This window comes from Elephas maximus, chromosome 10 (genome assembly GCF_024166365.1).
Source record: "Elephas maximus indicus isolate mEleMax1 chromosome 10, mEleMax1 primary haplotype, whole genome shotgun sequence".
Classification (NCBI taxonomy): domain Eukaryota; kingdom Metazoa; phylum Chordata; class Mammalia; order Proboscidea; family Elephantidae; genus Elephas; species Elephas maximus.
In genome coordinates, this window is record NC_064828.1 from 14,242,391 (window position 1) to 14,267,823 (window position 25,433).

Here is a 25,433-nt window from a genome sequence, read left to right on the forward strand (position 1 = left end):
AGGCCTGATCATCAAGAAGGGCCCAATCCTTCCTCATTTCACTAAATCTACATGCCTGAAGTTTTTTTAATCTCTTGATTTCCAACTTTGTAACCAGGGAGAATATTAACTGTTCCTTATCTGGACTAAGTGTGCAAAGTGAATGTGTGTCCTAGGGCAAAAGGTGGAGTGGAGAAGATCGAGATACCCCTGCAATCATACCACCCTGTACTATGAGACTCCTCTGGGAAGAGTGAAGGTTTCTGCAACATGTTATTGTCTACAAAGTGCTTACTTCTTTTCTAGTCCCAATGTCAAGACCCTGGAGTTCAAGCCTTCACCACCATATTTCTGGATAGAGCAATGGCTTTTTAATCAATCTCCTTACTGTAGACTCTGTCTTCTCATTCCCCAACCCGTTAGAACAATCTTTCCACAGCATAGCTTGGATTACGTCCCTCCCCTGCTGAAACACTTTCAATGGTTCCTTACCGCCAACTAAATAAATGTCTTAGCAGAGTATGCAAAGCTGTCAATGGGCCCTACCCTTCTATTTCCTACTACTCACCTACATGACCCATGTGCGTTAGTCAATCTGGATTACTCAATATTCTCAGAAGGAGCCTTGGGGCTTTAGCTCATGTTCTTCTTCTGCCTGAATGCCCTTCCCTTCTATCGCTCCATACTGAAATCCTAGCCTTCCTTTCCTTCAAGGACCAGCACAAATGCTACATCCCCTTTGATTCTTCCCATGATCACCCTGGCCAAAAATGATTCCTCCCTCCTTGGTACTCTTAAAGCAGCACTTAATGTGCTTCAGTCACATGGCGTGTACTACTTACTACCTTGTACCCAAGTTCTTTATGGGTTTGTCTTATCTCTCCTGTTAGCCGTAATCTCCTGAAGGGCAGAAGCTGTGTCTCATATACCTCTATCCTTATAGCACAGGGCAGTGTTCGAGATATATTTGCTGAATCCATTTTTAACACTTTAAAAATATCTATGAATGCTCTGATTAATTTTACTTAGTATGTTGTTTAACCTCCTAGAGAATTAATTCTTCAACTTTCTATCACTGCTAGCCCTAGAAGTTCAACCAGGAGCCAGGATTTTGATGACTTTTCAAAAAGACTGGGGAAGGCCTGAATGGCACAGTCCATGTGCCTTAATGATCACAAACAAAACAGTCTTACTACTGACTTTAGTGAGATATGCATGGCATGGCTTTTTGTGACTCTGACTTAAATTATAATTAAAGACTAAGCCCAAAGAGACTGGAGATAACTTTTTAAAAATAAAAATGGTAATATTGTTGTTTTAAAAGATCTTTAAATGTTCTTTATCATCAGAAACAGACATAGGCATAAGAATATTAATAGTGGTTATCTTTGAGTGCTGGAATTATGGAAAGTATCAAATATATTTTATTTACCAAAGCTAACCAAGGAAATATTTTTTGAAGATATTAGAAAGTAAATCTAATGGGGTTTGTGAAGGAATGTTTTTAAGTCCTATTATTGATGGAAACCCTGGCGGCATAGTGGTTAAGTGCTACGGCTGCTAACCAACAGGCTGGCAGTTCAAATCCAACACACGCTCCTTGGAAACCCTATGGGGCAGTTCTACTCTATCCAACCGTGTTGCTATGAGTCAGAATCAACACAACGGCAAGGGGTTTGGCGTGGTTTTATTATCGATTAAAAAAAAAAAAAAGTCTATTATAACCCCCCCAAAAAAAACCACATATATTTTCCAATAACATTTGTGCATAACTGCCTTAATAAAATTAGTGTAAATTTTAAAATTTAAACATTTTAGCTTTAAATATGAAACACACATATTTAAACTGGAGAGACTTTTGTCTTTATTGTTTTTCAACTTACAAAAATACAGACTCATTGTAAAGAATTCAAACATTACAGAAACATACAACAGATAGTGAAAACCCACCGAATCCACTATCCCTCCCTGAGATAACCAATATTAACAACAGTATAGTATTTATAGTCTCATGTTTTTCTACACATATACTAACATGTTTTTACAAAAACATAAACAGTAATTAACATAAAAATACCTATTACACAATTTGCTTTTTATGTCATTAATGTATCTTGTATACCCTTCCACATCAGTACATACAGATTGACTGCATTCTTCTTTGCAGGTATTTCATTGTATGGATGTACATCAATCCTCTATCGACGGCTACCTTGGATTACTTCAAAGGTGCCACTACAGTGAATAACACCAACAAATGCCTTTATGCAGCTGTATAGAATAAAACAGGATCCCAGAATTCTATCTGCTGGACCCAGAAGTACGAATGTACAAATTTCTCTTCTAATGGATCTTACCAAATTGCCCTCTAATTACGGTGGACTAATGTATGCTTTCACCAACAGGGAAAACCCTGTTTTCCAACTTCTACATAAAAAAAAAAAAAAAAAAATTTTTTTTTTCCGTACATATAGCTTCCTTTTTCTTTTTTTTTTTGGTGGGGGGGAGATGTATCCTCATTTTTTAAGCAAAATTTGTTTAAATAGAATGGTTCACTCTGGTCACAACATTAGTAACTTAAAACAACTGGGAATAAAATTAATGTATTTTCACTCTGCCTGTAAATTCTGAGTCTGAAAAGAAACCTCTGGGACTAATGCATGCCCCAAATTATTTCTCAACATAAATGAATTAGCCCCCAAAAGAAGAAAAAGTTATTTCTATTAAAAGTTATTTTTGTTAAAAAGCATGTGTATCACTCCAGGGTTCTCTAGGCAGACACCGAAAATTAGGACATCCTCCTAGTTTCCTGTTTGCTTTTTTTTTTCAATCCCCCAAAATCATATCCACAGTCCTGAAATAAATTCCATAGTAGTTAGGACCAAAAAGAATATTTGCTAAGTCTTTCTTCTGGTCACTAGTTAAGGTACTGTCGATACAGATGAGAATGTTGACAAGAAAAAGGTACTGAAGATCGCTGACAGTAAAAGCAGCACAGGGGGATGATTAAATGTTGGAATCAAAGAGACTGGGCCTGAATAAAGGGGACTTCTCACAAACAGGAACATGAAGAAAAATCTCGCCAGTATGTTAGGAAAAGTTCCTGGTATTCTGGAATGTACAGACCCTGATAGTTGTACCCATCGCTGTTAGGTCAATTCCAACTCAAGGCGACTCCGCGTTCCCGAGTGGAACTGCACTCCAGGGTTCTCCGTGGCTATAATCTCAGGGAAGCAGAGGACCGGGACTTTCTTTCCAGGCACCTCTGGCTGGAATCAATTTGCCAATCTTTTGATTACTAGCTGACTGCAAACCGTTTGCTCCACCCAGAACCTTCGGATAACTTAACAACCTCTTATAGTTGTAAAGGAGTCCCAGTGGCACAGCGGTTAAGAGCTCAACTGCTAGCTCTTAGAGGTCGGCAGTTCAAATCCACCAGGGGCTCCTCGGAAACCCTATGGGGCAGTTCTACTCTGTTCTATGGGGTCATTATGAGTCAGAATTGACGCGACAGCAACGTGTTTGGTTCTTGAGTTTGTACAGCTGTAAAGCAGGAGCCCTGGTGGTGCACTGGTTAACCACTCAGCTGCTAAATGAAAAGTCAGCAGTTCGAACCCACCAGGCGCTGCACAGGAGGAAGATGCGGCAGTCTACTTCTGTAAGGATTTACAGCCCTGGAAACCCCGTGGGGCAGCTGTACTCTGTCCTATAGGGCCACTATGAATCAGAATCAACTTGGCGGCAGTGGGCTTTCATAGCTGCAAAGTTATTCAGAATTTACAGTGTGCTTTCACATTAATTAAACCAGTCCAGCTGCCATTCAGTCAGCTCCAACTCATGGCATCCCCATGTGTATCAGAGCAGATCTGCGCTTCATAATAGGGTTTTCAATGGCTGATTTTTTAGAAGTAGATCACCAGGCCTTTCTTCCAAGGTGCCTCTGGGTGGACTAGAACCTTCAACCTTTTGGTTAGCAGCTGAGCACATTAACTATTACTGTTTGCATCACTCACCCAAAGACTTCTCACATTCATTAGATTTCATTTAATCCCACAATAGCCCTGGGAGAAAGGCATTAGTATCCCAATTTTACAAAGAGAGAAGCCAGCTCCCTCAGAAGTAAGGAAGACCCCCTACCCCCCCCACCCCACCCCCCACCCCCCACACGCCTGGCTACTCAAAGTGTGGTCCATGGAAGAATACGATCAACATCACTTTGGAGCTTGGTGGAAATGCACAGTCTCATGGCCCACCCCAGAACTACTGAATCTGAATCTGCATTTGAACAAGACTCTCACTACCCCCTCCCCATGTGACTGCATATTAACGCATGAGAAGTTCTATTCGTCAGCCAGTTCTGGGTTTGCTATGAGGGAAAGTCTCTGTGACAGCTGCTGTGGGGGCCTCATGAGTTAGACCAAAGCAGTCTGGGGAAGGAAGGGCATCAGAGCAGAAAGACACATTTACAAAAGTCAGCAGCAGGTTATTATGTCATATGAAAACAATCATGGTGTGCAAGGAAACAGTACGCCCCCAAACAGAAGCTGACCCACAAGCATCAAGGTAACAAGGCAGGCCTGCAACCTGCCTACTGCAAATTTAGTGCTGACAAGCAGCTGCTTGCTTTTCTTGAGGCAGTAGCTGAGAAGTGGCAAGGGTCACGTTTCTGAGCATGCTCTCAGCGGCCCCACCGCATAAACTGCACGTGAGCTGCCCTCCATCCAATCCATCTGCCCTGCGGCTTCCTCTCATCAGGACTAAAACTGGGGCAGCTGTAGGAAAGCAGACCTTAAAATCTCATGCTTCTGCACCCATAATATGACCACAGTTCCCTATTTGAGAGAAGAAATCAAAATAATACAAGCTTGCTATCAGGTGAGGCAAGACACGTGCTCCAGGAACTTTGCAACCCTGGGGCCTGCACAGCCAAACTGAGTCAGGTGGGCAAGTGACCTCACTTTTGCTCATTTTCAAGTTCACTGGACCCCCAACTCTCCACCATCCAGGTCAGTCCTAGCATGGGGCTTTTATTTTCCCCACAGAAAATAGCCAGTTTGACCCAGCTACTCTCTGCAGCTCTCAAACACAAGCTCAGTTGTGGGTAGGGACAGACAAATGAGAAAGAGGTAGTGTTCAGAGATAAAGTGGGAGAGATGTGGGGTAGACTAGCAACTAATCAGGAGTGTAAGCCAACCAAGGGCAGAACAGTTTAAAGCCCCATGACTGACACACACACCCCCACACCCCCCCCCCAAGGGCACCTGTCGATCTCCACTTCACTTCCCCACCCCAACCCTACCAGAGAAGCAGCAACTACTTGTGGCTTATGGGCATCTGGGATCACACAGCTGCACCCTGTCAACTTGACGTTCACAGAATCACAAGCTGCACGCTTCCTGAGCACCACAGGCAAGAAGTGGGGGTAACAGTTCAGGAAACCTGGAGTTGAGGGTGGGAAGAGAAGCAAGAATGCAGAAGGAAAAGGGTTTCTGAATGATGGCCCTGAAATAAAGTCCAAGAAATTCATTAAACTGACTTTTATGGGGAATGTTGGGGAAGGAAACAGTATAATTTTGAAGGAACTGCCCCTTTTCAAGCTGAATGCAGGATGTGATTCTTGGTTATAGCAATACTAGGCATACTTTTGGGCTCAGTGCCATGCTTTCAACATGAAGGCTCCCTGGGAATAGCACAGAATAAAGACTAAGTGTGTGCTTTGGAGCTAAGAGCCTGGGTTTGAATTCCAGCTCAGCCATTTACTGGCTGTGTAACCACCAGCTACTCACCTGACCTTTCTTAGCGTCAGCTTCCTCATTTACGAAATGGGGATAATAATAGCATTTCCTTCGCAGGGTTGTGTAAAAACTGAATGAGATAATACATGTAACTTGCTGAGTACTGTGCCTGGTACACAGCGAAAACTCAGTAAATGTCAGTTACTGTTACTGCTACAATACTTATTTCTAGTATAATTATTAGGAGAGGAAGACGAGGGTAGGAAGCACTGCCAGTTGCCAACACAGGCTGGGAAATGGTGGTTTCAGTAGCGACTACTTAAAATGGTGACTGGTACAAATCCACAATAACTGGGGGAAAAAGAAACTGGAAAAGTAAAAGAACAAAAAGTCAAGATCAAGTCCTTGGGTGTTTTAACATTTTTTAAATTAGATCACGCTGATTACATAACACAAAAACCTTATATTTCCATCCTCACCCACCTCAAAAACACTGTTAGCATCACTTCTCTCAAAAGCTACCAACACCGTAAGCAGTGTTCTATTTCTTGACTTGGGTGGTGGTTACGTGGGGGAACGTTTTATAATTATTCATAATACAATACATTTCATCAACTTTTCTGTATCTGTTATATTTCATAATTTTAAAAGGCTTTTTTTTTTTTAAAGCCAGTACCTTTCATGGGGTCAGAAGAACTTCTGGAAAAATGACCAGAAGTACCACTAAGGGAACACTGGTCTCAGAACAGATGAGAGGTGTGATGAGACATTAGAACTGTGGTGAGCTCAGCATGAGTGATGAGCAAGTTTCTAACCCAGAACCAAAGAAACTCCCTTCTCAGAATCCCTCCAAAAGAGAATTCGATAACGTGAGAAAAAATCAGCCATGTGGCTTCTCAAAGGGTTGTTCCAAGGTCTTCAAGTAAATTTAAATCTCAACTATGAATGAAGGGGCAGGGAAGGGGAAACATCTTTAGCCTCATTTCAGTTTTGGAGAAGAGATAAGGTATGCAAACTTAGAAATTCAGCCTAAAAATTAAAAAAAAAAAAAATTGTTTTATAGACTAGGGAATGAAAACAGCATTACGAACGAACATCATCTGTGATAGATGAGAGGGGGTGGAATTTACTGCCTAGAAGTCTAGGAGGAGATAACCACACTGTGAACTCATTATTCTGTAAGTGTCCTTCAAAACCAGCAGAAATAATGTGGCCAACCAAGAAGTACTGGAGAATGGTGATATAACTGCTGAGGGAAAGGAGACCAAGACTTGGAAAATCTGAACACTCCAAACTACCAACCATAGATAGGATCCACACTGCCCAGTCTGCCTGTCATACTTCTTTTCATTTCTTGCCCTTTTTTTTAATTTTAAGAGGTAAAAGAAGTTTAGGTAAAATCAACAAATGTGGTAATAAACACTCAAGTAGTTGGCAGCTCTCGTTCCATAACTCTACAGAGTACTGTGCAAAGGAAGCTGACAGAAGGCTGGCCTTGTCCTGCATTAAACAATGGGGCCCAGAGGCTTACCTGGTAGCAGTGGGAATGTGATATATAACGAAAACAAATCCTACTGAAAACACTATAGCTTTTCTCCTTAATAACACTGCAGTCTGAACACGAAGTAAAACCAACGGATACCCTGAGAACAACAGTGGGACAGGCCATGTTCCCAGAGAAGCTTAGTTTGAATAAACATAGTCCCAAATTTCAAGCCCTGGACTGTTTTCCAAACAAAGGGGCAGTGACAGCAGCCACAAGCCCAACTTTAGACTGGGGGGTGGGGTTAGGGAGGTCAGGCTGAAGCCTCACTTCTACCAGTGTGCTTTCATTAGTCATGAAACGTAAACACATGGATGACAAATGGAAAAGAGAAGTAAAGTCAGAGAAATACCAATGGCCCCGAAGACATTCAAAATACCAGCAGGAAAGAAGACAGTGACTCAAACTGACCCAACAGGGGAAATGTGCCCTAAATTGCCAACTGAGAGAGGAAAAAGAAACTTCGAAAGCAGCAGTGCCACCAGACTCTGAAATGAGCGAGGCCAAAATGAGGGAAGGCTCTGAAGAGGCTCAGCTATTTTAGATAGCAAAGGAAGAGGTGTTGGTCCAGGGAAAAAAGAATCCTCTCTCTCCAGTGAGAGTCACTTTGAAGGCTGAGGGCAGCTGCAGGCACCGGAAGAAGGAATGAAATGAAGATCAAAGAAACAAAACCAGAAGAACACCGACACTTTTCATTTCACACCACCTGTTCTGAAGATCTCAAGACACTTCACAAGCCTTAATTAAAGAATACAAAAGAGGCAGAAAATGAGAACTTGCCCAAGGTCACTCACAAAGGCAGGTGAGGGGCAGAGCTGCTGGCCACAGGGGTCTTGGTCACCTATTCTAGGCAGAGAGCCCATAGAGTGTGTGTGGGCAGTGGGATGTTGTTGTTAATTGCCATAGAATCAATTCCAACTCATGGAGACCCCATGTGTGTCAGAGTACAACTGCTCCATAGGGTTTTCAAGGTTGTGACCTTTCAGAAGCAGATCGCCAGGGCTGCCTTCCGAAGCTCCTCTGGGTGGGTTTGAACGGCCAACCTTTCAGGTAGCAGTTGAGCATGTAACTGTCTGCACGACCCAGGTAGTGGACAGGTGACACAGAAGGTTGACCTGGACTCAGGAATATGATCACAAAGTTTCCTACCTCTGCCCACAAAGGAAGTTCCTGCTGATCTGCCTTGGTAAGGCAATGATCGTCCCCTCAGGTGTGACCCTGCAACAGTATAAGCCTCCAAATCTATCCCTGACATAGCAGTTCACAGAGCTATCAGTCCAGAAGACACAGCGGCTATAAAAACTCCTCAAGGAAAAGGGTACCCTTACTAAGCTAGGTTTATATAATCACACGAAGCTTCACTGAGGACTTGGGTACGAAGCCAACAGACTTCAGGGTCCTAGCCCCTAAGCCAGTGTTTCTTAACCAGCAGTGGGCTTCTGGTGGAACTTGATACATATACAACTGCCAGACTCTACGCCCAGAGGCTGTGATTCCATATAGCTAGGATGGGGCCCAGGAATGTGTATTTTTTAAATGTTGCATGGTTATTATGATACCTCACTGCCCTCCCAACCTCTCCCCCAAGTTGAGAGCCATCAATACAGAGCAATGATTCATAAACACTTTGAAAATTAATGTTTCCCCATTATCAAATAGGCAGACTACAGAGTCTCAATACTAACACCTGGGCTCAAACACTGAGCAAAAGCTGAAATTAAATTATTGCTGTTTTTTTTTTTTTTTCTCTTCCGTGAAACCCACCTACACAAATTCTTCTTAGAGTCACATATTAAAAGCACCACCATAAAGGAAAAAAAACTTGGGAAGAGAGACAGAGATAATGAATTAGACCTGCAATCATAAAAACTGAGAACTAGAAGAAAGCCACAAGTCACCTTACCCACTATTTCCAGAAAGGACAACATACAGCCCAGGATTAGACCGACGGCTGTTAAGGAGGAGGATTTCAAAACCACCCTCACTTACTTTTTCAAAACCCAGCACAGGCAATCCTTTTGTATCCCTAACTTAAATCTTGCCTGCTCGGCTTCAGTCCATTTCTGTCCTTTGTTAAAAGAGAAAAACAGCCAAGCTCCCTCCACATAAAAATCTTTCAGAAACTTTAAGAGGGGGCGGGTTGGCTACCAAGCGCATACACATTTGCTTCTTAAGGAAAACACAGACTCATACTGGTTAAACACAATTGAGATGAGAGGCAGGAACGGATAATTGTACAGGATTTGAACTTGAGGGATATTTAGAACTGATAACTTCGAGTTATACTTCATGAGCAACTCAGCAGATCTGGCATAACGCCTCAAATTGCCATCCTTTCCTATTCTACCACACTGCAGGCTCCCCATCCTTTGAGAATGCAGAATAAAAATTCCAGCTCTCATTTACCCTGTCTGTAGTAACTTAAATCCCCATCTCCACCGGCTCTTTCGCGTTGGCTTTTAACCACATTCCGGCCTCTCCTGAATAAAAGTCTTCCATGAGCACTACTTTCCTGCTCTCCTGTGCCTCTCACACCTAAATGGGCTGCACCTCTACTTCTTTCTCACCATTTTATTATTTCTAATTTTGATTTCTCATCTAAAGTGGTCACAAACTCCTCCTGACCATTTCTTATTCTTCTGGACTCCCAAGTTTACCCCCACTGTATTTGATACCTTTAAATTGTTCTCATTCATTTACTCAACAAACATTCATTTAGTATTTACGGCCTACCTTACACTAGGAAACCCTAGTGGCGTAGCGGTTGAGAGCTACAGCTACTAACTAAAAGGTCAGCAGTTCAAATCCACCAAGCGCTCTTTGGAAACCCTATGGGGGCAGTTCTACTCTGTCCTATAGGGAAGCTATGAGTCAGAATCAACTCAACGGCAACGGGTTTGTTTTTTTGTTTTACCTTACACTGTACTAAGCGGTGTGATGTAACGGAAATAAGAACATGGCCCCTGCCCTTTGGAAATGAACATATACATTAAGGACAATTAGAGATTGGTTCCAAGGTAGTGGGCCAGTCAAGAAGGCCCACTGAATACAGGGTTGGTCTAAAAATAAGTGTAGCTATTAGTAAAAAGGAGGAGGAAGGCTACTTTAGATGGAAGAAACAGTACGATTCAAAGCAGCAGGCCATCTGAGGGCAAAGCTACATAAAGGCCCTTGTTTCCTCTTTTGCCCCCAAAAGGGGCATGTCTTTTTGTTCTCAAATTTCATTTCAGAATTAGCTATCCAAGAATCAGAGCTCTCTGACTGTTATCATGTTTACCCAAAGTCACCACATACTAGGCAACTCACAAGGCATGCTACACCAGGGCCTCTGTGGGTTACAAGGCAGCACTGTAGAATAATATTAGGGATAGGGTCTGCAATAAGGAGTGTGAGGAGTTAGGCATTTTTAGGGTCCTATGCACACAAAGACAGCTACTACTCTTGGGTGCTGAAGATACCCACCAGTGCTCTTACTCAGTCAGGCCATTGAAGGGTCACTGAACTTCATCTAAGTGTTTCCTTCATACAAAGCTCTGGCATAGACCAAGCCATTTAAAGCAGTTTGAAGCACTGAATTTGTAACAGGGATGTGTAATGGTGATGTCTGGGGTGCCCCTTTCCCACTTTTTCCCTGGTGAGCTCTTCTCTTGCCTCAGGACTCAGTTCCAGATCCATTCCTCTGGGAAGTCTTCCCTAATTCCCCTAAGCTGATGTAGGCTCTCTTCCTTGTGCTTCCCTTAACATCTCATGCATACTTCTAGGACCAGCGCTTACCATACCACGCTGTAATTAGCAGTTTACATGTCTGACTGGCCATAAGTTCTTTGATGGTTAAGGATGTTTTATTCATCACTGATTCCACACATAATAGGCATTCAATAAACATTTGTTGACTGCATTAATGATGAATGCCATGGGAAGCTCTACAGAATGGTAACCATACCTTCTGGATTTCAGACTAAAATTATAGTAAGTACTTACACCAAGTATCTAAAGATCAAACTCCCATTATGCATTTCTACTACTTAGACCATTCTTGTCCAGTACAAGAAGCCAAAGATATGAGAAGTTTGCTGTAATAGTGCTGGTCATTGCCAAGTTACCACCCGAGAATATGAGCATTTACAGTACTAAGCATGATCCAACACAACAAATGAGCCAATAGAGTCAAATCTAAGGCAGTTTCTAAGTTCTAGGTTCACTGTCCTGCTTCTGAAAAAGAATACGAACAACAACTTAATTAGAGTCCTTAAAAACAACTCGTTGCCGTCGAGTCAATTCCGACTCATAGCGATCCTACAGGACAGGGCAAAACTTTCCCATAGGGTTTCCAAGGAGTGCCTGAGCTCTTAACACTGCACCACCAGGGTCCTTCTGGGCCAATATCTCCATTGCCATGGAACCTTGCGGCTAATTTTGATTCAGTACAACTGCTGCTGAAATGTACAAGAAAGCTGTTCACCTTCTGACCGAATCGGATTAAGGTTCTGCTAAGGGGCGGGGATGTTTACCAAGTCCTCCTAGAACCTGGCCTGTACATCAGCACTCTATATCATTCCTCACCAGGTTTACTCATCTCTTAAGAGATACAGGAAAGGCAATAAAATGCTGCGGTCTCAAATGCCACTCCCTATAGCAATCCTGAACCACATAAGGCTATTGTGTTTATAAACTGCTAATGAGACACAAAAGTCTAATCTGACCCTGTGGGAACAAAGCCCTGGATTCCCTCCAGAATTAAACAAATTTAGTCTACTTTGGTATTTCTAAAGTTGTGGGACTCGGCAAAGTTGAAGAAAGTATGAGACCAGTGAGGGGGATGGAAAGGGACATAGCCTCTCAAGAACTTCTACAGCTAGGTGGAATATGGCTCTTGGCTTACAGTGAATGAGATAAGCAATGTTCAAGGACAAACCAGGAGAACTATTATGCCAGCAGATATCTAGCCCCTTGAAAGTTATCATTCCTAAGAAGCCAAGACACTCCAGTTAATTAAAAAAAAAAAAAAATTTAGGTCTCTTAAAAAAAACAAATAAATTTGTGCTGACCCTAAAAAAAAAACACAACACTGTTGCTGTCAAGTCAATTCCAATTCATAGCGACCCTACAGGTCAGAACAGAACTGCCCCATAGGGTTTCCAAGGAGCAGCTGGTGGATTTGAACTACTGACCTTCTGGTTAACACCAGGGCTCCGTTCTGACCCTAGGCAAGAACATTTACCAAGCCAGTTGCTCAGACTAGGTGTTTTAGTATGTTTCTTTCTGCTACTACAGTTCTTACATAACTCCAGCTGTGCGACTAACACCTGCAGCTTCATTAGTCACAGCTTAATCCTTAACAGGGTATGTGGTCCTGCTCTGGTCTTCCAAGAAGGGAAACTGAGTCATCACATATCAACTGGCTTCCCCAAACACAAGTTCGTTTGTAGTGAGGCCACGCTTGAATGGAGGAAGCATTCCGCCTACTCACCTCTTCTCCTGGATTAATCTCAGCACGCCCACCCCTGCTGTTCTTTTTCCTTCAACCTAAAACTGAATCGGTGCCTGCTTGGGGGGCAGAGATGGGCACACCTGATCTTTTAGAGCCAACAGGATCTTCTAGTTCCCCTTCCCAAGAAAGAGGAACATGGAGCAGGGGAGCGGAAGGCTTAAAAGGGGTAGGTCCCAATATTAAAACTCACCTTGGAGCCAAGGTCCTCTCTCCGGTTTCCTGCCTTACTCCTGCGTAGTTTGATGGATGGGGATCGCAACAGGTTCTTGATCCGGCTGGTAATGGTTGACCCTTCCACAGCCATCATGATGAGGAGGAGCCCCTGGGCGCAGTCCCTGGCTCGGTCTTAGGACCGTCTCAACAGCGGCACAGCTTTCCCACTCCGCAGGGCCTTCCAATACGCCCTCTTACTGCCCTGAGATAGCAGGCCACCTTAGCATTAGAGCAGGTGTCTTACCTTCTGCCTAGCTGTGTCAGGAGCTCTCACCTCTAGGCATTGCCCCCTCCCAGCCCCGAAAGTACCTCATCTCTAACCCCAAGCCCTGCGCTGTTCCTTATAAAGTCGGGAGGTCAAACCCACGGAAATAAAAAAAAGGGGGGGATCCTGAGCCCTGAAGAAATGCCAGGCCCACGCCTGCCAGAGGCGTTTAGCTGGCGGGATGGGTTGGGCCCTAGCAGGGCTGGTGGCTGGTGACAGGTCTGGTCCCCGTTAATTCCCAACTGTTCCCATGGCAACTGCGGCGCTCAGGGAAGGAGGCTGCCGAGGCCACCGGGGAGTTCCGCAGCGGCCCTGGGCACCTGCGCTGGCGGCCACGGGGCCACTCGGCGCGGCGGGGCTCACCCCGGCCCAGCAGCCCGCTCTGCCACCGGAGCCTCCTCCACCCGACCCTCGGGAGCTCGCTCTCGGCCGGCCACGCGGAACCTGGCCTTTCTCTTTCACAGCCCCTGCTTCCCCAACCCTAGAAGCCCCTGGTACTCGCCAGCGCCCCCGCGAGGGCCCAGCCTCACCAGCCCTGGGGCGCGAGGGCCGCCCCACTCGCAGCGCCCTCGGGCATCGCGCTCGGCGATTTCAGCTCCGCCGCGGCAGCGGCAGCGGCAGCTATGGTGGCACGAGCGGCTCAAAACGCGAACTACCGCCTGCGCCGAGCTCGGGCGCCGGGGGCGGAGCCAGGGCGTGAGCGTGCGGTCTGGGTCCAGGAGGGCCTCGGGCGAGCGGAGGAGCAGGGCTGGCGGGGCGGGGCCACCGGCGGGGCCCGGGAAGTCGACGACCTGGGGCTCGGGCGCCCCAGAGCTCTGCACGGTGCAGGTGTGGGTCCGCTGGTAGCTGGAGGTTCGCAGAACATGGCTTAAGAATTGAGAGAACCGAGCCTTTTATGGTCTTAACGGGCCTGGTCCGCCAGAGCGGGGCACTTTCTAGAGCCCCAACTACGAGACCATAACCACGCCCCCGGGGTGTATTTGATAGGCTCAGAGGACCAGAGGGGAAACTAACTCCCAGCTCAGAATTACAAGGTTGAGGCACAGCCTCGAGGCTCTGCTCCCATCAGTCTCAAACGCTAGAACTTAAAGCGGTTACAGTGGTTTCTGCTTGCGGTCAGCCGACGCGTCAGCCCACGTAGAAATGGCTCTTCTGAGTAACTCATTCGATTGCTCAGAACAGCGTTTTGCACTGGGCGACCTATTGACCATGGTGGAAGGGGAGGGACAATGTGGCCTTGAATAGAACTTTAAGCATGTGGGGGAGGAAGAAAACAAGTGAATTGCTTACGGAACAGTTTCATGTTTTTTGTTTTTTTTCCCCCACCTCCAATGTCCCACTACGCACTCACCCAGAATTAACCAGGACTTCATTGCTCCAGAGCTTTTCCTCGCTCCTGTCAAACTTAGTGAATTCTTTCCTCTAGGGACATTAATTGCCGAGGTCACCACAAACTGGACTTAATTTTTTTCTAGCTCCTGGGAGGAGGGGCACGGGAATACTTTCACATATTCGTATTTCACAGGCGTCTCGGCTTGAGTTTATTTCCTAGGAACTCTAAGATTTTCCACCTCGTTTCATCAAGAAAATGCCTGGGTCCCAAAGGAGTAGGACATTCACACGTGCTTGTCTTAACCTACCCAGATCTTTGAAACCCCTAGGGGGAGACAACACATAACCAAGAGGAACAAGACCCACTGCCATCCGGTGGATTCCGATTCATAGCAACCCTATAGTACGGAGTAGAACTGCCCCATAGGGTTTCCTAGGCTGTTATCTTTATGGAAGCCGACTGCCACATATTTCTCCGGTGGTGTGGCTGGCGGTTAGCAGTCCAGGGCTTAACCACTGCGCCACTGGGGCTCCTTATCAAGAGGTGAAGGACTTTAAACCCATTGTTGTGGGTGGACCTTATACAACCAAGGGCAAAACAGGCATGCACTTGTGTGCTGTAGCCCTGTGCTAAATACAAGTAAAGCTGAAAGGTTGATACAGAGATCAGAAATCTCGCCTCCTAGAAGACCAAATGGCAAAGCTGCCACAGGCACGAGGCTTCTTTCCCTTCAACCGTGTACTGCAGATGTTACAGAATATAAAATGGAGTTTCCAAAATTACTTCTCACACCTGGAGAAAGGTCAAAAAAAGCCATTAGCTACAGCAGTATAAAAATAGGGAGTGGGTTCCTTCAGCTCCTTGTAGGTCTGATTTTTACCTCATGGGAAAGCCAAGAGAAATCTGCTAATGGTGCCACCTGGTGTCTTTACTTGTATGCTGCAGAACTCAGTAACTGCCACTTCACCGGTTAAGAATTCAAAAAAGGAAAAAAAAAATGTGTTCACAGGAGTTATCTAATCCTCTCCAATCACTTTTATGCCCACTAAGTGGTTTTCTCATTTACCTAACTACTCAAGGCCATGTAAACAGTTTATGAAGTGTCACCGATCATTTCCTGTTAAAGATACCCTGGTTTACACCCTTTGAGAAAATGTTTCCCAAATTACCCTCAACTGAAGCTGAAGCTGCAGAGGCAAATCCGAAGCTCTTGCTTTCCTTGTCTAAGAGGATCTAAGTGAAATACAACTGACAACAATGTAATGAGGGAATTTAAGTCTGGAATCTGAATACTTGCATTTAAGTGCTAAAACCGCTTTTTACTCTTCACAATTCAGTCCAACCTTTACTGTCTATGTACCATGCAGCCTTTGAGGTGCCTATTTTAGATGCTGGGTTGTTCTCATATTTCATGAATTAATTCCTCAGAAAATAACGTAAGTCCAGTGTGAACAGAAGCGTTGTTTCCTTTTCTACACTGGATTAAGTTCTTGCCATCCCATCCTCCAAAGTGCAGTTGATTCTTTCGTATTTCACCATCCATACACCATTTCACTTTCTATTCTGTTTCTATGTCCTAAACATGTATACATGGTGTTTTCCAGTTTCTAAAATTCTAGATGTCTAGGAATAGATGTATACAGATGTCTGCTTAGCAGTATGCTCATTAGATAAGATTTTAAAATTCACCCTAGGATTAACATACAAATGAAGTGTAACCAGAGGACCCTGGAAAACCGAGAGGCTGAACATTTGCTCATCAATACAAATATTTATTGAGCACCTTACATGCAAGGCACTGTGGGACAGCTGAGACCAACATTTGCAGGTGGAAACAGGATGCATCTCAAAACAACGCTTCCAAGACTGCTTTCCTACTTAACAAAATTTCTTCTAACAACAGAGTTTACAATAATAAAAAGAATTTGTAGAGCTTAGGTTTGAGTCTCAAAATTCCCAACTCACCCTATGGTTTAGCCTTCTTTCTCCATACACACCTCCGTCATTACTCAACACTTCCAGGCCTTTGTAGAGTGGTAATTCACTAATATTTCATACGCCACACTTACACCTCAGTTTAAAAGTTGCATATACCCAATTATTTCCTCTAACATAATTTAAAAAATCTAGTTTTATTTGACTGATTTTTTTCTCCATATGGCAGTGACTAAAATTTCTCTGCCTCCAGCCATTCGTGTCCATGTAAAGTTCCATTAGAGATAATACAATGACATGTAAGTATTGATGCCCTTATAAAACAATTTTGTGCAAGAAATGTATTCTGATTCTTAGTTATCAGTCATTCTCTGTAACGGTACCTAAAAACATGCTACCTACACTGTGCATTGGTTTCTGTTGTCATCGTCGTTTTTGTTTAACTTCTGGGAGTGAGGGGCAAACATTATCACTACTTTTTCAGATCTGTCTTCAAAGTGCACTTATCTCGCAATTCACCTTGTTCCATTTCAAATATCTCAACCATTATAGTTAGAAAATTTACCTATAACTATAAAGCCCCTGCTCCCAAAATACATGCGTTGTTTGCTTTTCTTCTGTGTTCAAATCATTCTGAATTTGGGTATAGAAAGGATTATTAGCATCAGCTATTTCATCCATAATCCTGGGGAATAAAACTACTGCATTTAATATAAAATTACAAAATGAACAACTTGTATGAAGTTTAGGTAACTGGATTTGGTGTTAGTGACCTTAAGTAGATCAGCGCAGCTCAATGTTTAAAGAACTCCTTTAATAAAACTTTTTGTAAATTATGATGCTAGTTAACAAACGTCCTGCTTTAAGAAAAGCTATCGCCCTCAGCCACTAAGATTGTGGTTTATGACCCGTTAGTTATTACCCAGGTAACAGGTATACTGCCTTGCACACATTGGTCCTATGAGGCTAACCTTTCATCACTGTAGAACACTTCTTAAGACAAGTTATCTGCCATCAGGATGTACAAAATTTTGACATCTCCATGGAAAATATGCTACACAGATTACAAACACCCCAAATATCCCCAAATGACTTGTCAGAAACTTTCTGAGGACAGGAAAGAATTCCTAAGCTACAACTACTGTAGTGGCACCTCTACTCCAGCCAGAACAAAGCTCCCAACACCAAATCCTGCTTGAATTACTGAAATTGATTTATTTCAGGTTTATACATTCTACCTTTCAGTCGCCCAATTTCTTCTTCTGTTCTTAGGTTTCTAAAAAAATAGTCATTTTTCAAAAGCAGAAAAGAAAAGATATATATTTAATATATAAAAGAAAAAGCTAAATCTGACAATTATATTCTTAAAAACATTCCATTTATTTACAGATGTATAAAAGGTGAATGACTGGTCTCCTGAGACCATGCTTCTTGTAGCGCTAGGGCAGGAGCCCACTGACCTCCCAATTCCTCCCGTCCTCACTCAACTACGTGTTTCATCATCACACATGGAATTTTCAGAGATCAGTTCTTCCTGGGGTAAGGTTAAAGGGTAGGAGTTTTTGGAGATTTTAGATTTCTGTTGAGACTGCAGGACTGTTCTAAAGACTGAGCCTTCCTCAAACCCGCCCTGAAGACTCCTAGTTCTAAATGGTCTTGAGAACACCCTATCTTGGGGGTTTGTAATAACATCTGCAGCCTTCCCTGAACACCCGGAATCATCTCTCATTTCCATCCTAGTGTATCATAAACAGCCAAATATCCTCCAGTCAAGAATAGAATTTTCTTCTGAAAAGGGAACAGTGTTCAGAAACTAAAACGGTCCTTCTTTTCCTGAGGATTGTTTGCTCACTTGCCTAATCCTTGGCTGACCTTCAAAAGCCACAAGCACCTTGGGAAGTCAGAAGGAAACATGGAGGCAAGACAAGCAAGGATATAATGGGAAACTGCTCTACCTGGATTAAAGTACTAGCATCTCCAAGGACAACTATTAGCAGGGATGAAAAGAGCTGGAATCCGTGGCTAAGGCATTGAATGCAATCTGCTGGGTAAAGAGAAGTGTGGGGATAACAAGAAGCTGAGGGGCGCACATCACCTACTGCAAACTGCTTCTGTAGCCTTTAGAGCAGCTCTAGGAAGGCGAGTAGCACAAACCAGCAAAGAATCTGCTCCCACCACAATCTGCAGGGAAAGCAGTTTCCTCATCCTTTTCAATCTGTTCATCACACCAAGTTAAGAGAAAGGGAAGCAACCATGGAAGTGTAATAAACCACTGGCTAGAAACCATTCCAAAGCTGGTCTCACACACCCTAGGTCTGGAGATATGCTGAGTGATTTGGGATACAGAAGGCAGGGGATGTAGAAGAAAACAGCATCACCTAGGCACAGCCCAGGCACTGGAAGCTCTTGTGTTACGTGTTTCACAACACAAGCAAATCCTGTCAATGAAGACAGAACAGGGGTTACATTCCAAAATATAATTATTTAAGAAAGGCAAAATGCAGCAGCTAAATCCCAGTCTATACATTTTCAGAATAGTGATTCTTGCCCCCAGGAGTTTCCAAGAGACCCCTCAAGTGCACCATGATTATTTACAAACTAGATAGGAAACATCATTTCTATACTCAATACAAATCTCATCTTCTAGGTTGAAAACTCAGCCTTTGAGAAATCTATGAAAACAACTATACAAAAATATAAATATCTTTACAGGCTGTCAGTCCTTCATACTCTGACAGCTAATGGGTGAAAAGGCTCTACAGATCACTGAATCCATGGTATAGCAGGTAATAAAAAATATATCTTGTGATTCAAATACTGCCTTATTTTCCCTGGTAAAGAGTGCCTACTGTGACTTTTCTTTACATCCTGTGCAGATAATAGTGAGTGAAACCTTCAAGCACCAGGAGGCTGGTTTGACTTAGGAAATATCCAGCCCCACGATTTTTTATTTTGGCCACTGTCTCTAGTCTGGGGGAGAAGACGATGCTTTCATTTTAGCCGTCTTAAGTGATGTGATTTGCAAAGGGGGAGGACTCCCACTATGCCTACCTCCAAAATAAACATTCCAAGTAGAAATTCCTGACACTGTGAAACAGTCTTTTCAAAATCCTTGTGAGTTTTGAGAATGAGGGAGAATTGCTATCTTTTTTTAAAACATTTCAAAATAGCTTAATGATAAAAGCATCCCTATTTTACCAGAAGATTTTCATTTATAATTCTGATTGAAATAGAGAAGGGAAGCTACTTGGGATAAAAAAAAGAAGTAGTTTTGCTGAATGATCAAGTCCTTCACTTTGGTATTCCATGGTACCCATACTTCCTCTCTCCCTATGCTTGAAACACCAACCAAAAAACTCTCTCTTCTGGACTCCTTTGCACAAGCACATCACATTCCTTGGATTGCAGATTTAAACAGCCCTACAGCTACCAGCTACAGTTCAGTCCACAGCAACTTCAAAGTCTCAAGCAGCTTCTTCTCCAGGAGGGAAGAACTAGGGACCACTGTATGGACTGGGAGTCTTTTTATCAATTCCTTGGGTAAGAGGGGCACCTCGTGTTCAGTAATGGATCACATCTTCTTAGAGAGGATGAGGGGACCCAGCACCACAAGTGAGGTAACACATTTTAACATGATCAGAATTTCATAGCAGTAATTTCTTACACCGGGATCAGCACCCTACCCCTTTCTCCATCATTATCCACTGCATCCTGCAAGTCAAGGATCGCTGTTCCCTGACAAACAGATGCCTGCAGAGAAAGGAGGTGAGATTCGATTTCCTCTCGTAGCCTGGCTTTTGCCTGAGGACAAGTAAGGTCATTTCCCTGCAGAACTTGGTGAGGCTCCAGAGTTGCCTAATTTAGCCACGATAGGTGCCAGTGTGGGCATCACCTTGCTCTCCCGGCCTTCCTGGTCATTCCCTGTTAAGTTTGTTTTGTGTCCAACTGACCCAATTTTGGCAGCTACAGGTGCCAAACAAGGCATCACCTTGAGACTCTGACCATCTGCATCACTGGAAGGGTTAGCTACTTTTAAGCCTAGAGGTGCCAACTTTGGCATAGGCCTCCACAAAGTATCTGTGCTGCTGTTCTCCAGGCCAGTCTTCATGTGTAGAAGGGGCGGTGACGACACGCATTCAGGCTCTGCAGGGAGGCTAGATGTATTCTTACTTCCATCACTGGCTTTCCTGTGGGAAAGGACGGAATCCTTTACCTCAGGGTCAATAACAATCTTAAGTACATCTGCCTCAGAGGCTGGTTCTGTGAGCTGTTTTTCATTCTCAGAAAGATCATCCTCTTCCAAGTGCAAGAGGAGTGGACTGATGGGGTCACTCCCTCCTTGCACATCAGGCAACTCTTTCAAACCAGTTCCCAAGTGGTCAACCTGGAAAGTTCCTCTGTTCCCAGGAGGAAGCTTACTGATAAAAGCCCGTCGAGCATCCCCTGGGAACTCTGCACCCACAGGGCTGGGCAGTTCAGCCAAGCCAACAGAGTCATCATTTAGCTGCTGATTAAGAAAGGCAATCTCATTGAGCAGGGAGGTCAGTGTCTCGTCAGTGTCATCCTCGTCTTCCATGTTAGTGAGCAGTTCGCTGGGATCCAGGGCAGCTTCCTCTATAGCAGATGCTACCTTTCTCAATTCCATCTCTACGCTTGAGTCCTTGAGATCTTTCATCTTTAGTTTATGCAACGGAGACTCTCTTGGCTTCAGTCTCCCTCCTCTTGATTCATTCTCTTTCCATTTATGCTGAATCCCTCTTGTATCACCAGAAACCTTCTTAGGTAAGAGCTCCTGTGCTTCCTGAACACTGGAAACATCAATTATTTGTGGAAAACCAGAATCTTTATTTGCCAGAAAAACCTGTGTTGGACTCAGCGCCATTCTGCCGTCTCTGTGGCTGCCTCTAGAAGAGATTCTACCTGAATCGTCAACAGAGCTATCTTCATTTCTGATGGTGTCTTTCAGGTGGTCAGGTGGCTTGCTGTCAGCAACTTCATGAGGATATTTGCTGTCACTCATATCTACCAACCCTTCCTCTGTGGCCAATGATGTCACATTAACGATTCTTGGCATCATAAATAAGTCATCGTTTTCTGGAAAAAAAGAAATTCATTTAGATATACAGTGGTAAGCATCTCTCTCACTCAATCACACCCCATGAGCATCTCAGGGAGTTGCAGTTAAAATGCACCAGTCCACTTTTATCCAGAAGATGATGAAAAGATTAGTTTTTCAAATTATGGACCTAACCTAACAAGAAAATTGTCAAGTAATATCTGACCAAAAGACTCTTCGATATTCCACTATCAGTAAAAGTTCCATTTAATCATTTTATAGAAATGTTCCCCAAACTAATTCTTTATCCTGAAGCAGAAATGCATCTTCATTCTGTTCAACCAATAACTGCTACTCTGAGAGAGAAGTGACACTGCGGAGGCAGCACCGTAAGAAAAGGACTGCTCCTTCATACTGGGTTTAGCAACAAAAACAAGGAACCGCGGGGTGGCAGATGGCAACAAAGTAGGATCTAAGTATTGGTAACAATACCTTAAGGTCCCTGAGTGGTGCAAGAGTTTGCACTTGACTATTAAAGCTTAGCAGTTCGAACGCACTCAGCAGAGCTGTGAAAGGAAGGCCTGGCAATCTGCTTGCGAAGAGATTAAAGCCAAGAAAACCCCACATAATAGTTCTACTCTATAACACAGGTGGTTGTCGTGAGTCAGAATCAATTCAACAGCAATGGGTTTCGTTTCTGGTTTTTAAGGATACCTTTTGCCTTAATAGAAATTTAGGTGCCTGGAATCTAAATCATCAAAATGAGCCTTTCTTTTCAACCTCCCCACCTCCTACCCCCAAAGGCGAGTGGTGTTCAGACCGAATCGGCCGGTAATGTAGTAGTGCACTACGTCTATGCGTAACACAAAACTGGTAAATATTTATCAACACCAAGAGCTAAGACAACGAGCCCTCAACATCTCCATTTCACTCTGACGTTTTTTAAATTTTTTTCCTATTAAGAAATAACTATAGTTCACAAAATAGTTCCCAATCCCAGGTAAAACAGGCTAATCAATACCAGGAATCAAGTCTAACATCCCAAAAAGACAGTCGTCTGCTATCGAGGAGAATGCCAATAAAACAGCTTTTCATTGGTATCGATCACATTCAAAAGCCTTCTCTGTAACTCTGCACTACCAGCAACGACTCTCTCTCACTACTCACAGAAGACAACACTTGGGCTCACCTGGCTGAGCCACAGCACTGCTGGCAGCTTGAGGCTTCACATCGGCTTCTAAGACAGCGGGAGAAATAGTTACCACTGGTCCTGAGAATAAGGGACCTTTTAAGGTGAGCAATTGCCCTTGCGGAGTCATCACGAGGTTGGCAGAGGTGTGTGGAGTGTTAGAGGGCGAGGTATTTTCTGTAAGGAAGATCAGAAGTTAGTTAAGGATAAAAGACCTTCGACTAAGGCTGTTTGGCCCAGTAGTCTAGGAAGACATCCCTAAACCTATATTCTGACTTAAAAGGCAAAAATAAAATTCAAATTTAGTGAGGGAACCTCAACTTGGAATTGACTTTTTTGAACCATTTTTCCCTTAGTAATGGTTACTTGTCCACTGATTCTCCTAAGGGAGAGAATTTCTAATTTGTTGAAGAACACAGCTATGGCACCTCTTTTTCAATGGAACGCTTCCGATAATTTTAGCCAATATGGCAAGATGTTGCACAGCTATTCCAAGTAACTCAAAGACAAACTGAGGTCCTGGCAGTGAATAAGGACGTGGCAGAACGGAGGCATACACACTTCTGCCCCTAGATCTGCTCTCCTGTACCTCTAACAGATCACTTGAGGCGTCCAGACCTCAGCTTTCCCATTTATGAAACGAGTGACTGGACTAAATGGTCATTAAAATCCTTCCTCAGTAATAACATCGTCTGATTCTGCAATGTTAAAACTAACTCATGTTTCAGCATCCATCACTATCAGATTTCCTGATTTATCCACTGAACTACTACTCAAAGAGTAAAAAAGGATGTACCATTCTCTACAGACATTAGCCACACTTCCAAAATCAAAACAGGAGAGAGCAAGAATTCAAGACTAATTTTGTCTGTTCCTTAACACCAAAAACAAACCCCCAATTCACTGCCGTCGAGTCGTTGCTCCTTAATACCAATTCATTAATAGGCAATCTGATGCGAAATATAGCCTGATTCAACAATAAAGTATTTTTTTTTAATTCCTCAACTTATTTTCTCAGCCAGACCCAAACTTCCTCAACCCATGAGAAGAACTCCAAGGAATCAAGAGTTGATGTATAAAGTCTGGAAAGACGGCAGTTTAAAAAAATACTCATAGAAACACTAGAAGGAAAATACTCAGACATGACAATCGAGTGCTATCACAAGTAGGTCTTGACTGGTAAATTCTCAGGGTTTGCTTGAGTGTGTAAAGTCAGAAATCAAAATCTAAAATAGTTAATATTCTACTTTTTGTACATCTCATCCTTAACTCATTTCATAAAACTAAATCTCTGACCGAGAAAAGATGTTCAGTCCACTAAACTCGACTGATGTTTATCTACACTAAGGGAAGCTATGAATGGCCCTCCTACCTGTGGCTTGGTCCTACCTGTGGCTTGGTCTCTTTTTCTGGCAAGAATCAAAGGCTTTGCCCTCCTGTTATTGATAAACATCTGTCCGAGATTTACAGGTGACGGCGAAGACCCTTCCTGGTGTCTGTTAGTCCTGTGAGACGCACTGAGCTCATCTGATCCCATCTTCTTTTTTCTTCTTTGTGCCTCTAGTGCTTGTTGTTTGGCATATATATACTCTAGCTTCTTCAGGACTACTTCTTCTGTCTTACCTAGTAAGTTGATAGAAGTAAATCATCACTCTCTACATGACCCCACGTAATAATGAGAAATAACGATAACTAAAGGTAAATAAAACATCTGAAAGATCTAGCGTTGATTCCTCTTCAACAAAGCTGTTGTTACGCTCTTTACCAGAGATCATTCAGCCCATCTCACCTGAAAGAGATGATACTTTCCGTATCAAGATATTCCGTTTTCGAGTCAGCAGGTTTTTCTGTCCTATCAACTTGTCTGCCTGATCTGTTAGTCCCTGAATTTCGCTGAATGCCTAGAATAGAAATAGTAACGGCATGTCACTTACTCCATTCTTTCCTACAAACGGGTGAGGCCTACATAATTTTTGCGATAAAAGTACTTTACTATTTTAGAGAATTTTATAACATTTAAAACAATCTTTGAAGCTTCAGATGTTATTTTTTGTTAAATTGTAGGAGGTTTTCTGACTTTATACTTTTAGGGAACATACGTCGTGACACTTAATTGTGCTCACAAGGAACCTTTACATAGATCAAGAGGCAGTCGTTCGGACAGAACAAGGGGATACTGATTGGTTTCAAGTCAGGAAAGGTGTGCATCAGGTTATATTCTTTCACCATACCTATTCAATCTGTATGCTGAGCTAACAAAACGAGAAGCTGGACCATATGAAGAAGAATGGGGCATCAGGATTGGAGGAAGACTCGTTAACAACCTGCATTATGCAGATGACACAACCTTGCTTGCTGAAAAACACTTGAAGCACTTACTGATGAAGATCAAAGACCATAGCCTTCAGTATGGATTACACCTCAACATAAAGAAAACAAAAACCCTCACAATTGGACCAATGAGCAACATCATGAGAAACGCAGAAAAGATCGAAGTTGTCAAGGATTTCATTTCACTTGGATCCACAATGAACAGTCATGGAAGCAGCAGTCAAGAAATCAAAAGACCCACTGCAGTGGGTAAATCTGCTGCAAAGGACCTCTTCAAAATGCTGAAGAGCAAAGATGTCTCCTTGAAGACTAAGGTGCGCCTGACCCAAGCCATGGTATTTTCAATTGCATCATGTGCATGTG

General features: G+C 43.4%; 2 protein-coding genes across 21 annotated transcripts in view; both read right to left on the bottom strand.

Annotated features, from left to right (window-relative positions):
• MAPKBP1 (mitogen-activated protein kinase binding protein 1) overlaps positions 1–14,434 on the bottom strand; it is a 52,494-nt gene extending 38,060 nt beyond the window's left edge. For 3 of the 6 annotated variants that reach the window (XM_049898002.1, XM_049898004.1, XM_049897998.1), the window contains exons 1-2: positions 13,757–14,432; positions 12,939–13,163 (exon numbers count right to left, since the gene is read on the bottom strand). In XM_049898002.1, coding sequence (XP_049753959.1) covers positions 12,939–13,055 — 117 coding nt within the window. In that variant the 5' untranslated portion in view covers positions 13,056–13,163; positions 13,757–14,432. Of the gene's footprint in view, positions 1–12,938 lie in introns of all 6 variants that reach the window. The other 3 variants (XM_049898000.1, XM_049898003.1, XM_049897999.1) reach the window with 3 other exon arrangements.
• A 3,438-nt stretch (positions 14,435–17,872) lies between these two features.
• The window catches only part of MGA (MAX dimerization protein MGA), a 198,910-nt gene continuing 191,349 nt past the window's right edge, over positions 17,873–25,433 (bottom strand). For all 15 annotated transcript variants that reach the window (XM_049899694.1, XM_049899693.1, XM_049899695.1 and 12 more), the window contains 4 exons: positions 24,529–24,640; positions 24,129–24,362; positions 22,740–22,916; positions 17,873–21,588 (listed from right to left, as the gene is read on the bottom strand). In XM_049899694.1, coding sequence (XP_049755651.1) covers positions 20,312–21,588; positions 22,740–22,916; positions 24,129–24,362; positions 24,529–24,640 — 1,800 coding nt within the window. In that variant the 3' untranslated portion in view covers positions 17,873–20,311. The remainder of the gene's footprint in view (positions 21,589–22,739; positions 22,917–24,128; positions 24,363–24,528; positions 24,641–25,433) is intronic.